Source organism: Corvus cornix, chromosome 9 (genome assembly GCF_000738735.6).
Source record: "Corvus cornix cornix isolate S_Up_H32 chromosome 9, ASM73873v5, whole genome shotgun sequence".
NCBI lineage: Eukaryota > Metazoa > Chordata > Aves > Passeriformes > Corvidae > Corvus > Corvus cornix.
The window spans coordinates 9,896,656-9,910,780 of NC_046339.1; the positions used below are offsets into that span (position 1 = coordinate 9,896,656).

The 14,125-nt window shown below is 58.5% G+C and overlaps 2 protein-coding genes across 2 annotated transcripts; one reads left to right on the forward strand and one right to left on the reverse strand.

Moving 5' to 3' along the window:
- Positions 1–179: 179 nt before the first annotated feature.
- LOC104687943 (deoxyribodipyrimidine photo-lyase-like) lies at positions 180–3,914 on the reverse strand. Its single transcript, XM_039557212.1, has 10 exons — positions 3,853–3,914; positions 3,294–3,564; positions 2,971–3,116; positions 2,669–2,851; positions 2,347–2,505; positions 1,823–2,021; positions 1,581–1,733; positions 1,209–1,330; positions 941–1,100; positions 180–766 (listed from the first exon to the last, which is right to left on the reverse strand). The coding sequence occupies exons 2-10, from the start codon at positions 3,523–3,525 to the stop codon at positions 615–617; spliced, it is 1,506 nt and encodes a 501-aa protein (XP_039413146.1). The 5' UTR covers positions 3,526–3,564; positions 3,853–3,914; the 3' UTR covers positions 180–614.
- A 30-nt stretch (positions 3,915–3,944) lies between these two features.
- On the forward strand, positions 3,945–10,861 carry LOC104687940 (mucin-5AC). Its single transcript, XM_010397207.4, has 6 exons — positions 3,945–4,265; positions 5,418–6,353; positions 8,964–9,320; positions 9,540–9,656; positions 9,960–10,045; positions 10,298–10,861. The coding sequence occupies exons 1-6, from the start codon at positions 4,199–4,201 to the stop codon at positions 10,370–10,372; spliced, it is 1,638 nt and encodes a 545-aa protein (XP_010395509.2). The 5' UTR covers positions 3,945–4,198; the 3' UTR covers positions 10,373–10,861.
- The last annotated feature ends 3,264 nt before the right edge of the window (positions 10,862–14,125 follow it).

Below are 14,125 nucleotides of genomic sequence, written 5' to 3' on the forward strand. Positions count from 1 at the left end.
CTGAACAAGGGGCTCTCTGTAATGCCTGTTCCCTTCCAGAGCCTGCTTTGGCTGCTGTCAGAGGGGCCCATGGGCCTGGCCTTGGCTGCTCTGTCAGTGCTTGCATCCCCATTCCCCGCCGCCCAGCTCTCCCTTCACAGCAGTGTTGTGCATGTCCCCATAAACACCATCAATGCAGGTGATAGAAACTGTAAACTTTAAAACAACTGTTGAAAGATGGGTCTGACAGACCCAGCACTGGCTTCACGAAGAGCCTCTTCCTGGGGGCTTTTTCCTAAAAACACCTTGCTCAGCCCAAATCTCCGCTGTGGTTACCAGCAGCAATGGCGATCTGGGCTACTCCTGAGGACAGTGGTCGTAACAAAGGCTTCTGGCAGGCACAGGCATGCTGAAGATGGGCTCTCACAGCTGCCAGCAAACCTGTGGCAGCAGGAGGGCTCCAGCAGCTGCCCCAGTGTGGCAACTCGAGCACCAGCTGATGGCAAAGACTTGCAAAACCTTGGAGCTTGCTGCTGCTGCAGGGAGCCCTTCAGCATCCCGGGGTGATCCCTGCCCTGGGTGATCACTGCAAGCTGGCAGCTTGGCAAAGGCACAACGTGCCCCAGCACAGAGGGTCACTGGGAGTGTGTGGGGGCGTAGCGACGCTCAAACTGGTCCACGTCGAACTTGCGCTTGCAGCCGGCGTAGTTCATGTAGCGAATCTTCCCAAAGATGGCCCGCTCCGCCCAGCCCTGGTCGTGAATGCCACAGATGGACCACAGGCAGCCTGCTGGGCACAGGGACAAAGCGTCAGCTCTTCCCTTGCTCAGAGGCACCCAGAGAGCAAGTGGCATGTGGGTGCAAACCAGGATGCGCTGGAGTTGCCTGCAGAGAGCACCCACTGCAGCCTTGGCCATCACAGCTAAGGCCTCCCACCCCATGCCCCCATCCTGCAGCTTGCCTACGTATCCATTGGGGTCCCTCCCGTCCAGCTCGTAGCGGTCATTGAGGTAGATGGCAAACTGCAGGGCCTCCTCAGGGGAACGCGTCCACTCCAGGATCTTCTTGGCCCAGTACATCCGCAGGAAGCCGTGCATCTTGCCCTCCTGGACCATTTGCAGCTGTGGGGATAGGGACAGCCATAAGGGTCAGTCCGTGGTAGGTCACCTCTACCCCTCTACCCCTCAGAAAAAAGCTCAGCATTTTGTGGGGAAGATGGAGGGCAGTACCTGGGCAGCATTCCAGAGTGGGTCATGTGTGGTCCCCTGCTCCAGCTCCTGCAGACTGTAGAGATAAGGCCTCTTGTCTTTGGCATGGAGCTTCAGGGTGGTTTGCGCCCAGTCATAGGCACCTGTGAGCAAGAGATGAAGAGCAACACTGAGCAACCTGTTCTGTAGGGTCCTGAGAATGGGGCTACTGAGGGCACTGTGCCCTAGAGGCACCAGTCTTGAAGAGGGCACTCGCCAGCTGCTGTCCTACCTCCAGAAGGGACCAAATGATGGGACATTAGTGCCCCCACAGCCCTTCTAGGAGAAATGGGATTGCCAAGTTGGAGTGACCAGCTGGGTACCCAGCATGGCCCACGTGACCCGGGATGTTACCCTGCACGGTGTCGTAGTTCTCATTGTAGTAGCAGAAGTTTTCAGCCAGCTCCCGCCGCACCACAGCCTCCTCCACAAATGCATCCACTGAGTCCTTGTACGTGCGCCGGTGCTTCTGCACCTCCAGGATGGCTCGCTGGGTGGAAACTTGGCCTGGGGACATGGAGAAGCAGCAAATCAGGCTGCTGGTCCAAGCCACAATGCTCAGGCCTGCTGCAGAGTGGGAAGCCTGGGACACTCACCAAAGTGAAGCCACGGGGACAGGTTGCTGAGAGCCGCCTTGTTGGGATCATTCCTGTGGGTGCTGAAGAATTTCAGCCGCTCTGCAATGAAGGACTTCAGCACAGCCAGTCCTGCAGCTGTGCCAGGGGTTGCCCACTCCACCTCCTTCACGGTGTGGTCCACCTGCAAGCTGGAATAACAGGCCTCCCAATCGATGGGCTGGGTGGCGACCAAACAGTGAGTGCATCTGCAGAATCTCTTCAGTGAGGGCTGCCCTGAGTATTATGTCTCCAACCAGCAAGTCCCCAGCCCATGCCAGCCTCCTCCTCTTAACTAGCCCTCTGCATGGCAGAGATGTGGGAACCTGATGAATGAGGTGCGAACCTCCCTCTCCCCAGGGCATCCTCATCTCCACACCATCTGTGTGTGACCTCAGGCAGGTCACTGTCCTTATTCCCTGCCAACCCCTCCCAGGATCAAAAAATATCTGTGAAACACTCTGGGACCAGCCCGTGGATGGGTTTGGAGTGTCTCGTGCTGGTACCTCTGCTGGGCAGGAGGGGGAATGTGGGTGACGAACAACAGGGGGAAATTCAGTGAGGAACTCAGGTAGCTGAGCGTGGATCTTGCCCCGGATGGTCCTGGCGCTGTACTCCTGCTTGGGGGAGGCGACCCAGCAGGGCACGATGTTGTGGGCATCAACCTGGGAAGCAAAGCCATGGAGAAGGGCGTGAGAAGCAAACAGTCCTGATGACATGACACACATGCTCTCTGCTCAGGTCACTCCAGTTCGCAAGACACAGGAGACAAGTTTGTCCCACATCTCACCAGCCAGAGTGCTCCATTCCCAGAGTGCTGACACCCACCTGTGCAAATGGCACATCCTCCGGCAACCGTTCCCTGACGTCCTCCACCCACTGCCGGGGCAGGCGGAGGGGACTGAAGTCTGTCACCAGCCCACCCACACCATGCTCCACCACAAACGTGGGCAGCACGTCCTTGGCATAGCCCAGCAGCAAGTGGAAGGAGATGTTCAACTCTGCACACTCCTGCAGTGACAAGGAAATGGCTGTGGGACAGTTCATGGCTCTAGAGACCCCACCCCACCACCATCTCCCACTTCCCCAGGAGCCCTGTCCCACCCAGCGTGGACATCCCCTGGCCGTACCTCGGCCACCTCCTGCAGGCCCCTCAGCATGAACCTGTAGTGGCGGATGGTGGCCTCCAGGAATTTGGGCACCAGGCAGAAGCAGACATGCAGAGGCAGCTCCTGTTTGAGGGCCAGGCGCTGGGCGTAGAGGAAAGCCCAGTTATCTGGGGGAAAAGTACACAGGGCGGCGTCAGGAGAGTGCTTCACTGATGGGATGGAGTTTCACAGGAAGTTTCCCCCCACACCTCCCTGTAGAGAGTGGGGCCAGCTCCAAAGTTACCGAAGGAGGGAACCAGCGCTTTTACCACGCATGGGAGCCCCTTCCACCAGCTGGTTCGCACCTTGCACTCGCTGATCCCGGCACATCCAGTAAAGGATGCACCGAGCATCATCCTTTAGGTCCGAGCCCTGTGAGACAAGGCGAACACGCTTTTTGTTGTACTTGAACTCTCGAACGGACGGGGCCGCCTTCCGACGGGCCTCCTGTATCGCCTCCTCTTCCTCCGTCCTCCTCCGAGACACAGGTGGCACCTCCGTGACCTCGGCCTTTCGCTTCCCTTGTCCCCGCCGCATCCTCAGCACCGCCCGGAGCAGCGTGGTTGCGTGCGGCCGCTGCGAGAGGAAACCAGGCCGGACTGAGCTCCCACGCTTCCTTGCGAATCCCGGACCCCGGACCGCCCCCAGAGCCCGGGGGATGCTGGTCCCCTGCCCATCCTGGTCCTCGGGAAGCGCCGGATAACGGTGTTCCGGTCCCCGGCCCGATCCGCTCCTGGTCCCGACCCCGATCCCGACCCCGATCCCGACCCCGATCCCGATCCCGATCCCGACCCCGATCCCGACCCCGACCCCGGTCCCGATCCCGACCCCGATCCAGACGCCGATGCCGATGCCAGTCCCTACCTGGCAGCCACGCGGCCCTCGAGTGTTACACAAGCCGTGGGCGTGTGCGAAGGGCGTGTCCAGGGGTGTGGCCGTGTCCCGAGGGGCGGCTCCGCGCCCGGGACCGCCCCCCGCACACGGGCGCCGGTGCTGCACCGATGTCCCCGGCGCGCCCAAGGCGCTGCACCTGCCCCGGGAGGGGGGTCAGTGCCCGCTGGTGCCTCCCCTCCCTGTCCCCGGGAACAAGGAAGCAGCTCCAACTACCTTCAGCCATCACTCGGCAGCGTAGTTCCCCGCTGCCACCTTCCCCACGCTCTGTGTCCTCAGGTCCCCCACCTTGCAAGGCGTTGGGGTGCTGGCTGTGGACATGACTGGGGGCACGGGAGGGCTGCCCCTGCTGCTGCTGAGCCTTGCTGTGCTGGATCTCCCGCTGGGTAAGGGCTGAGCGGTATGTGGAGCTGTCCAAGGGGTGGGGGGTGAGTGAGCAGCATTGTTCTCCAGGGTGGTGGGTGGCCCTCGGGTGCCTTTACTCACAGAGGTGAAACTCTTTGGGTGCTGTTTGTTCTCCAACATCTCAGCCCTGTCCTAGTGAGCAAACAGGGCAGTGGTTTATAGAACACAAGCAACAAGCTCTATTTCTTTTTCCTCTGATGGGGGTCTCCATTTGGGAAGAGAAGACCTTAGGCCCAGCTGACCCCCTTGCTGAGCCTTGGTCCCTGCTGGGCTCATTGCCTTTGCTACAACCTGCCCAGTAGCACCAAATGGCCCTGCCCAGATGGCAACCTCACTGGGATGTACTAGGCCTGCAAAACTTCAAATGCCATCCCAACATTTGCACTTGATGCAAAGTAAGAGCAATGTTGAGTTGAGAACTGGGAATAAACCTGGGGCTTGTACCTCCTGAGAACCTTGAACTACAGCTGTAGGTCCCCTCCTGCTGCATCCCTCAACCCCCTCCCAAAGCTTTTGTGGGTCGCAGCAGGTCTCTCGTGGACTCGCCCTGAGCTGCAAGATGGGATTTGTTCCTTTGTGGGGCTGCTTCCCCCGTTGCCATTATTTACACCCACCGCTATCAGTTCCTGACTATCTGCAGCGCAGAGGGTTTGTGTAAACTGCTGCTGCTGCATTTCCAGCCCGTCTCACGGTCACCAGTTCCTGCTTGGCTCTTCCTGTCAGACGGGTTTGTCTGACTTCCTCCAGGCATGGGTGAAGATGGTGGAATGGGTCTTAGGACTGGCGCCTAGAGGAGTTTCTGTCCTGAAAGCAGCAATGGCCATGGCTTGTTCCTGCTTTGCCAGGCTGGGGATTTACGTGGTCTGCATGGCTGATTGTCATGTTGCTATTCAGGGAATCCACATGCTTGATCCATGCAGGACAGGGAATTCCCACTCCTGATGATCCATGGCTGATGCAAGGCTTGGGCAGTTCATGGTGGTGGTAATATAGCACCATCCCCAGCAGAGCCATGGTCCCAGCCTTTCACTGCCAGCCCTTGTGTGCCCTCTCCCACCTCTTTGCAGGGACCGCTGTCAAAGACGTGGCAATCCCTGTATCCCTGACTATCCCAACCTCCTTGACACCCACAGAGACCACGGCACTGCTGCCCAACACCACCTCAAGCACTGCAGCAGCCTTCCCTCCCTCCCGACATGCAACCTCCACCCCAGGGATGCCAATGGGTAACTTTACACCCGGTGCTTCTACAGCTCGGCAGAGTAGCCCGGCAGCCTCCAACACCACCAGACCACAGGTGAGGGGCAGCACAGCTCACAGCACCTCTGTGTCACCTGGGCTGGGACCTGCCACCACCAGCAGCACCCCAGCACAGCTGGAACCCACCACCAGCAGCACCCCAGCACGGCTGGAACCCACTACCAGCAGTACCACAGCATGGCTGGAACCCACCACCAGCGGTACCACAGCAAGGCTGGGGCTCACCACTACCAGCAGTACCACAGCACGGCTGGAACCCACCACCAGCGGTACCACAGCAGGGCTGGAACCCACCACCAGCGGTACCACAGCACGGCTGGAACCCACCACCAGCGGTACCTCAGCAGGGCTGGGGCTCACCACCACCAGCACGCCAGCTCCAACCTCCATGGCCATGACACCCAACTGTGACAAGATGACCACTTTCACGTCTGTGGGGACCAGCACAGCCCTGGCTGTCAGCTCATTTGGAGTTGAAATGAGCATGCTGCCTCCCCCCACCTCTACTCTTCTCTCCTCCACCTTGGTGGGCACCACGTTTGGCACCAGCACCCACCAAGGGCCAGCCACAACCACACTGCTTGACAACACATTCCCAGGGACCGGCAGCACCTCTTCTATCACTCCAGCAGTGACAGACACTTCAGATGAGCCCTCGATGTCCCCATCACACACCACGGTCTCCCTTGTTACCACCACAGAGGTCCCTGGGAGCACCCCTGTCCCCAGCCAGCCAATTGGGACCACAGCCAAGACCACCCCTGGTACCTCCACCCCAACAGAACCAGAGACCTCCAGTGACACTGCAGGTGAGTGCAGACACAGGGCACCTGGAGGTGGTGGATCAGAGTGGTAAATCCCCATGGGATCTCCCATCTTGCTCAGCCAGGTGCTTGGCTTCTTCCCCCAGGGGCCACCCAGTCTCCAGGCTCAGCAGGCCAGCGGGTAGCCCAAGGTTGGGGACCTGTGCTGTGGTGTGGCAGTACTGCTGTGTGGCTGTGCCATGGTGTGACTGTACTGTTGCTGTGCCCCCAGCACTGAGCCTGTATGTACACACCCCCTGGCAGTGAGACTCTGTGTACCCTGTACCCCAAGGAGTGTGACTGTCCCCCAGCAGTCCCCCTGCACTGCTGTCCCCTGGCAGTGCCGCTTACTGGGCACCCGTGTCCTGTCAGTGTGGCTGTACCCTGGTGGCTGTTGCAGGAGCCTTTATCCTGGGGCTGCAGATGTACCCTGGTGACACTCCACTCCATGCACCTCAACCAGGACAGAGAGACTCTACCCTGCCCCAGTACCCCTGGCCGTGCACATGTCCCTGGTGTCCCTGTACCCCAGTGAGCTACTGTATCCTCACAGAGTACCTGCACCCTGGCCCGATGCCTACGGTGTGAGAGCACCTCATCAGAGTGCTGGTACCCTGGTGATGGCCTCTGTGTGCCTGTGCCCTGGCAGTGCCCCCATGTGCCTGTTCAGCAGCAGGGTGGCTACACCCTGACAATCCTCCAGCATGCCTGCCTGTGGAACGCCAATACCTGGCCCAGTGCCTGCAGGCACCTCTGAGTGCTCTTGTGCCTGACCCTGAAGAGAAGGAAGCAGCTCCAGCTGTCAGCAGTACACTTGGGCTGTGGTATGCTGTGACACAGGGAAGTGATGCCTGTACAGACAGCCCAGGGGACAAACCCTCAGCCTGGAGCACGCCCTTCCTGAGCGCCGCCTGTTCTCTTGGCCAGTTCCTCGCGCTCAGACGGAGCTGGCTGTTGTCTCCTGAGGGCGTTGGTGCTGGGAGCCACCACCAAACATCACCCCTGTGGTGAAGTGCGGGGTTTCAGGCAGCCTGGCTCATCCTTGGGCTTTTTTCCATTGTCACCCTCCCCTCAGCAGGCAGAGGACGGCCACAGGAGCCAGGTCTGTGGTAGTGGTGGCCTTGCTGGCCTGCCCTGCCCACTTCTGGTGGCTGCTCTGGGTCGAGCCGTGCAGTTGATGTCTGCTGGGCATTGCACCAGTCCCTGGGAGTGTCTGTGTCAGGTGGAACCCCCTGCCTCGCTGCCAGCACCTGGAGGGTAAAAGGACCCACCTGGATGCTCCTCCTCTGCTGGGTGAAGGAGACCTGGAAACCCCAGTGCTGGGGCTGTGGGGAGCACTCAGAGCGGTGCCTACAGGGGTTTGTCAGCTCCTGCTCACCTGGACATGGCTGGGCAGAGAGGGGGGCTGTCCCTGCCCCTGCCCTGGCCCCTGCTGCTGCTGAGCCTCACCTGCCTCGCCGTGCTGCACCTCGCTCTGGGTAAGGGCTGAGTGGGATGTGATGCTCTCTACAGGGTGGGTGGAGAGCGGGGAGCATCATTCCCCAGGGTGGAGGGGATGGTGTGCAGGGGATGGAATGCTGTGGGGGCTGTTTGCTGCTTCTTAAATGGGAAGCAGAGGTGGACTTGCTGCTTCTCCTTTTGTGAGGATGAGGCCCTTCTGTGCAGACGCTCACCTGGCAAGGGCTGGGGTCAGACCTTTGCCCTTCGCCATATTTTTATTTAACCAGCTGCTGTGTGCAGGGAGGGTGTGGTTGCCAGGGGCTTTGGAAGTTTCTGGCTGGGTTGGCTGAAAGCAGATGGCAGCTTGTGTTTTGGTTTCCCATCCTCATGTGAGCAGAGTCCCAGACTCACCGGGTTTGTGCTGGGATCACTGGGGAATCCAGTCTGGCATCCCAAAGCTGCCACCTCGCAGACACCCCTTGACAAAGGTTCAGGCAGCCAGGCTGTCCTGCCCATCCTTTGGAGAGGGTTACAGATCCCTGGGCTTCTCTGGGGACAGCACACTGCTCTGGTAGAGAGTCCCTAGTGGAAGAGGATGGCTCTCCTGTGTCCCACCCCCTCCCCCCAGAGCTTTTGTGGGTTGCAGCACGTCTCTAACGGCTCATCCTGAGCTGCAAGCTGGGATTTGTTCCTTTGTGGGGCTGCTTCCCCCGTTGCCATTATTTACACCCACCGCTATCAGTTCCTGATTATCTGCAGCGCAGAGGGTTTGTGTAAACTGCTGCTGCTGCATTTCCAGCCCGTCTCACGGTCACCAGTTCCTGCTTGGCTCTTCCTGTCAGACGGGTTTGTCTGACTTTCTCCAGGTGGAATGGGTCTTAGGACTGGCGCCTAGAGGAGTTTCTGTCCTGAAAGCAGCAATGGCCATGGCTTGTTCCTGCTTTGTCAGGCTGGGGATTTACGTGGTCTGCGTGGCTGATATCCATTGCAGAGATCCGTGTGTTTGATCCATGCAGGATGGGGAACTCCCACTCCCAATGCTCCATGCCTGATGTGTAGCTCTGAGTTCCTCAGGGAGCTCACTGTGGTGGTGATCCTGCACCATCCCCAGCATAGCCATAGGCTCAGCCTTTCACCACCAACCCTTGTGCATTTTATTGTCCCAATTCTTTGCAGAGGTCACTGCCATGGATGTGACAGCAACTGTGTCCCCAGCTCTCCCTACCTCCTCAACACCTATGGAGAGCTCAACACTGCTGCCTACCACTGACTCCATCAGCACAGCCACCCTCCTTTCCTCCAGCCCTGAAACAGAAGCCTCCACCCCAGAGGGGTCCGGCACATCCCCAGAGACTGGCAACACCTCACCGCCCACCGCGCCTCCTCCCACTGAAACTACAGACGATTCAACCAAGGCCTTGACAGCCCTGACGGACACCACAGGCAGCCCTGTTATCAGCACATCAGACCCCATGAGCAGCCCCTCTTCAAGCTACACTGACATCTTCCCCTCAACTATGGAGTCGACTCCAGGTACCCTGACAGTATCTGGGACCCCCACTGCATCTATGAGTGGGTTCAGCCAGGGGGCACCTGGAAGGTGGGGACATGATCAGGGTGACAAATTCCCATGGGAATCCTGGGCATGTACTTGGGTGGCTTCACATAGGTGGCTTCACTTAAGCCTGTTCCCAGCGGCAGGAGCATCCTGCACCTCTGCAGACAGCACTAACCTTACATTGCTTTGCCCAGGCACTGAGCCCTCTTCCCCTGCCACCAGCTCAGCCCAGACCTCAGAGGTTACCCTCAGCACGCCTACGGACCTGACAATGCTGCCGCCAGTCTGCCCCTCTGGCTCGTCCAACACCAGTAAGTGCAGTGCCTGTGGGCATCACCACCCCCAGCATCAGTGCTCGGGGCCAGTGCAGGGGGTCCTGGAACCCCACTGCTCTTGCTTTACTCTCAGTGTGAAGGTATTGATGTTTTGGGGTATATGTGGTTTGCTGTACAGTGGGAGACTTGTTCTCCTGACAGTGTAGCGTGTCCATGACACAATTAACCTGGGAGGAGGTCCCATGTCTGTGGCAGCAATCCTGGAGAGAGACCCTCCAGGTTCTCTGGCACAGCCCAGGGTTCAAGGCCAATAACCAGAGCCCTGTTTTTAATCCCTAGGTGCATCTCACCTCTTTCTGTCGCTGCAGCTAACCACCCCCCTGGACCTGGGGAACACCACGGTGCAGGAGCTGGTGCTGTCCCAGGTGAGGTGCGCAGGAGGAGATCCCACTCTGCATCTGACAGCTGTGGTTCACGCAGGGAGGGGGTTGGGCAGCCAGTGGGAGGGGAATGGCTGCATCTTGCATTGAATGTCATCCAGAGCCCTTTCAGATGAAGGGGAGACCCTCCTTTGGCTGCCATGGTCCAGGATCAGCCCCTTTCTATGTGGGAACAGGGGACAGGAAACCCCCTCTGGCACAGTTTGATGGCTGTTTGATGGCTGTTCTTTCCCTCAGCTCCGTAAGGACCTGCAGACGGCGTTCCCGTGCGCTGGCCTGTCTCTGGCATGGCGAGGGAGGAGGAGGACCTGACCACTGCCCCTCACCCGGCCTGCTCCTGCCTGGACTGCCAAGCCACCTGCTCCCAGCTCCTCACTCCATGGTGGTGCAGGCCCCTGGGAAATCCTCTACAGCTCCTCTTGAACCTGGGGCTTCCCATCCCTTACTCTGCACCCCCAGAGGACCCCCAGTGCTGCTCCTGCCCCTTCCCACAGCCTGTCTGTAGAGCCCGAGCCCTCTCACCACCCTGCTCCAGACCTGGTTCCTGTGGTGGGACCCCCTCCAGCTCTGCTGGGGGGCTGGGAGAAGGGAACCCCGCAGGACTGGGCTTTTACATCTGGGACTGAGCTGGCTCAGCCATCAAAGCCACCCTGGGGACAGAGGAATGGGAGGAAGGAGATCTGAAGCCCCCAGGATTGCGGTGCCCAAGGCTCACCTGTGGTATTGCTGACAGAGGAGAACACCTGTGCCAACACAGGCTGGGCAGTAAATAGAAATTCCATGTTTTCTGTGTCGAAGTGATGACTTCTGCATTTTCCAAGTTGTCTCTCCTGATTTTCAGCTTTGCCATCTATTAGAGGTACCAGTGAGGAAAACTTGAGTCCCGAAAGCTTTGCGTGGAGAGATGGGCTCAGGGCTGTCCCCTCCCGCCAGGGGCTGCTGCAGGCATTCCAAAAGATGGCTCGGCACCCTGGCAGACTGGGGGGTCTCTGCTTTGGAGCTTTCTGCCCCATGACACCCCACAGCTGCAGGGGCAGCTCTGTGCACTCTGGGGCTGTGGAAATCCCGTGGGCTGTGCTCCTTCCCTGTTTTTTCCAGTCCCCAGCTAAGGAGACAGCCGCAACATCTGTCCCCCTGCAGCAAAGTAATTTATTAACTGATTAATTAACCAGATAAAATCCAACTGAAGCAATTATTAGCCTAAGCAAGCCACCTTGCCTGGAGATTGAAAACTGAAATAATTAGCAAAATAGCCTTTTTGCGTGTCAGGGGTTGTTTTTGGCTGATCCCTGCTTCTCACTGGCAGGCCTCACTGCCCCAGCACAGGGAGGGCTGGGAGGGGGTGTGTGGAGCTGTGGGATTCCTAACCTGGGGACTGCTCTCAGGCTGTCTGGATTTTCAACTGGCTGGGAAGGAGCCAGCAGCTGGACAGGATGGGGAGAGACACCATGGGATCACCCAGCTGCCTGCCAGCTCACTGGGCCTGGGAGAGGCTGGCTGGGGCTGGAGGCTGTGCCCAGGCAGCTTGTCAGGATGCTCCCATTTGGGATGCCCTTGCATTCCAGGGTTGCCCCTTTGCTCTTTAGGATGCTGCCTGACTTTTGTGGGCTTATTTGGCTCATCGAGACTGAGAGAGGTCTCTTAGCAGCCAGGCAAGGAGCCGGGGAGCAGGCAAAGCCTGCTGGAAGGGGTCCCTGTGCTGGCTGCCTGGTGGGGTGCTGGGAAAGAAATCCTTGTGGTCTGCCTACGCCTTGGAGCTGGGCCAAGAGTCCTCCCACGTCGCGTCCCACTGGGCTGTTTTCTCTGGCTGTTGAATCCATAACTTCAGACCCCGGGACATGGCCGGGCGCCAAGGCCAGAGTAATGGAGCCAAACTGCGTCACAAAGGGAGGAAAAGGTCCTGAAGTGCTGGGATGAAAAGGTGACCAGAGTACTCACTGTTCTCTGCTGGCACAGCCTCCTTCCACCGTTATTGTGGCTGGGGAGCTGTGGGGGGAGGAGATGCTCTGGTCCCCTCTGCCCCCGCCTGGGAGGGAGAAGAGGGTCCCACTGGGGGGATGTGTCATCACTGCAGTGGTGGCACAGAGCTCTGACAAGCCCCCGACACTGCCCATGCTCTCTGTGCTTGCCGTCCTTGAGGTGCCACCTTCACCCCATGGCTGCTTGCCTGCCATAAACCCCTGACAAGAGGGGCTTAGGAGGCTGGATCCAAGTCTTGCTGCTTTCTCAGTTCACAAAACAATTCTCAGCCTCTTTGCTGTAATACACTCCAATCTCTCAGCATTGTCCAAACGAACAAATCTTGTGCCCAACATGAATGTCACCTTCAGAGGACTTGGCAGCATCATGGGGTGCATCTCAAGATCCTTGTGACTCCAGTGTCCCTTCCAGTGTCCCTGTTCCCTTCACCCCTGCTGATGGCTATAGCCCAGCTCCCACTATGGCAGGAGGGTGTTGCAACACACCCAGCATGCCAAGTCATCCAGAACCTTGGGGTTGATGGATAACCTGGTTTCCCCCACTGCCACCCCTGAGCCCTCTCCAAATGCCCTTGCCAGGAGGCTGGAGTGGAGCCAGTAGGAGATGCTGTGTTCTCCACAGGAACAACCAGCCCATTAATTCTAGGAAAGCTGATAAGGCACTGTGCTGGGCCATGCTCTGCCACGCTGGATGGTGCAGAGCCCCTGGGTGCTGGGATTCACAGAATTGCCCCCTGGATACAGGCTCCTGAAGGGCTCCAGTGCCCACTTGATGCTTTGGTCTTTGGTAACAGCGGATTAAATGACTTTTACAGGAACCAGTGCTTTGGCAGGACCTTGGTTTCAGGCATAGCAAAAAGATCAGTGAAAAGCCCCTTCCCAGCGTGGTAACAGGGTACTGTCCTCAAGATGAGGCATCCCTTGGTGGCTGTGGGCTTTCTTGGGAGGATGTGCCAATGCCTGAGCAGAGGGATGTTTGGTTTGTCACCCCTGTGACTCTGCTGGGAGATGGGCATTTCTGGGGACAGCATGCGCAGGAGCAGCAGACACAAGGGTCTCCAGACAGTTCTGGCCCCTGTGGAGCATGGACAGGAGCTTGCAGGCAGGCTGGGGCCAGTGCCTTACTTCAGTCGAGTTGTTTTTTTCTATGCTGAGCAGCATGTTTGCAACAATCCCTGTGGTTCCCACCACATTTTGCACCTCAAACGCCATCTGGAGCAACTCTCTCCAGCGTCAGCATGTATTCCCTGTTGGGGTTGCTTTCCAAAGTGATACAGCATTGTCAGCATGGGCAGGAACAACTCTCCCACGGCAGGTTTACATCTCTCAAATCCTCCATCAGCCCTGGTGTGGTCACTGCTCAGGTGGCCACTGATGGGTCAGTCACCCCATAATCTGCAGTGCTGATTGCAAGACCCCCAATGCACTGTCCCCCCCAGCTTTACACCCACACTGGCATTTTTGGTGGGCAGGTGTTTAGTTCCAGGTGAGCGATACTCCCCCCAGTTTATCGCCTGTGCGCTGTTCCTGCTGCCAGGGGTAATGCGTGGGTTTCACAGGACGGGGTTCCATCAACCGTGACCTGGCCTCCCCTGGCATTTCCCCATCCACACTGCCCTGGTGCTTGGCCAGGGTGTCACTTGATGTGCTGCTTGCCCGACTCCAGCAGGACACTGTGTACTGCCTAACACCCCTCATAACACTTTGCAGGAGTTGCCTGGGGGCATTTCTGGTTGAGAAGTGTTTAATTGACTACAAAACCATGTAGTGGTAGGAGTTTGCATAATGCTGTTCACAGGGGAGCTGGCAGCAGTTTTCAAGGGGGCGTGCAGGAATTGCTGCTCCAGGAGGAGGAGGGGGGCGAGACATAGGGGTGAAGTGACCCAGGGGATCCCCATAGCAGGGAAGGGGGTCCAGGTTTGTGCCTTTTCCTGCTCCAGCCTCTGGGGATGCTGGTCCAATCTTGCAAAGAAGCTTCCCTGAACAATTTACCCCCTCACAGTACCCCAGCACTGCTGTGCCCAGACTGAGGTGCAGGTTTCAAACCCCACTGGGGTGTGCTGGGGCTCTGAAGTGCTTCCAGTTG

What these genes read in the sequence shown, in the direction of transcription:
- LOC104687940 (XM_010397207.4), top strand. Translation starts at nt 4,199, where the DNA reads ATGACTGGGGGCACGGGAGGGCTGCCCCTGCTGCTGCTGAGCCTTGCT. An exon ending in AACTATGGAGTCGACTCCAG is followed by an intron (nt 9,321 to 9,539) that starts GTACCCTGACAG and finishes TGCTTTGCCCAG; the next exon opens with GCACTGAGCCCTCTTCCCCT. An exon ending in CTCTGGCTCGTCCAACACCA is followed by an intron (nt 9,657 to 9,959) that starts GTAAGTGCAGTG and finishes TTTAATCCCTAG; the next exon opens with GTGCATCTCACCTCTTTCTG.
- LOC104687943 (XM_039557212.1), bottom strand. Translation starts at nt 3,525, where the DNA reads ATGCGGCGGGGACAAGGGAAGCGAAAGGCCGAGGTCACGGAGGTGCCA. An exon ending in GTCCCCGTGGCTTCACTTTG is followed by an intron (nt 1,734 to 1,822) that starts GTGAGTGTCCCA and finishes CCATGTCCCCAG; the next exon opens with GCCAAGTTTCCACCCAGCGA. An exon ending in CACTCTGGAATGCTGCCCAG is followed by an intron (nt 1,101 to 1,208) that starts GTACTGCCCTCC and finishes CTATCCCCACAG; the next exon opens with CTGCAAATGGTCCAGGAGGG.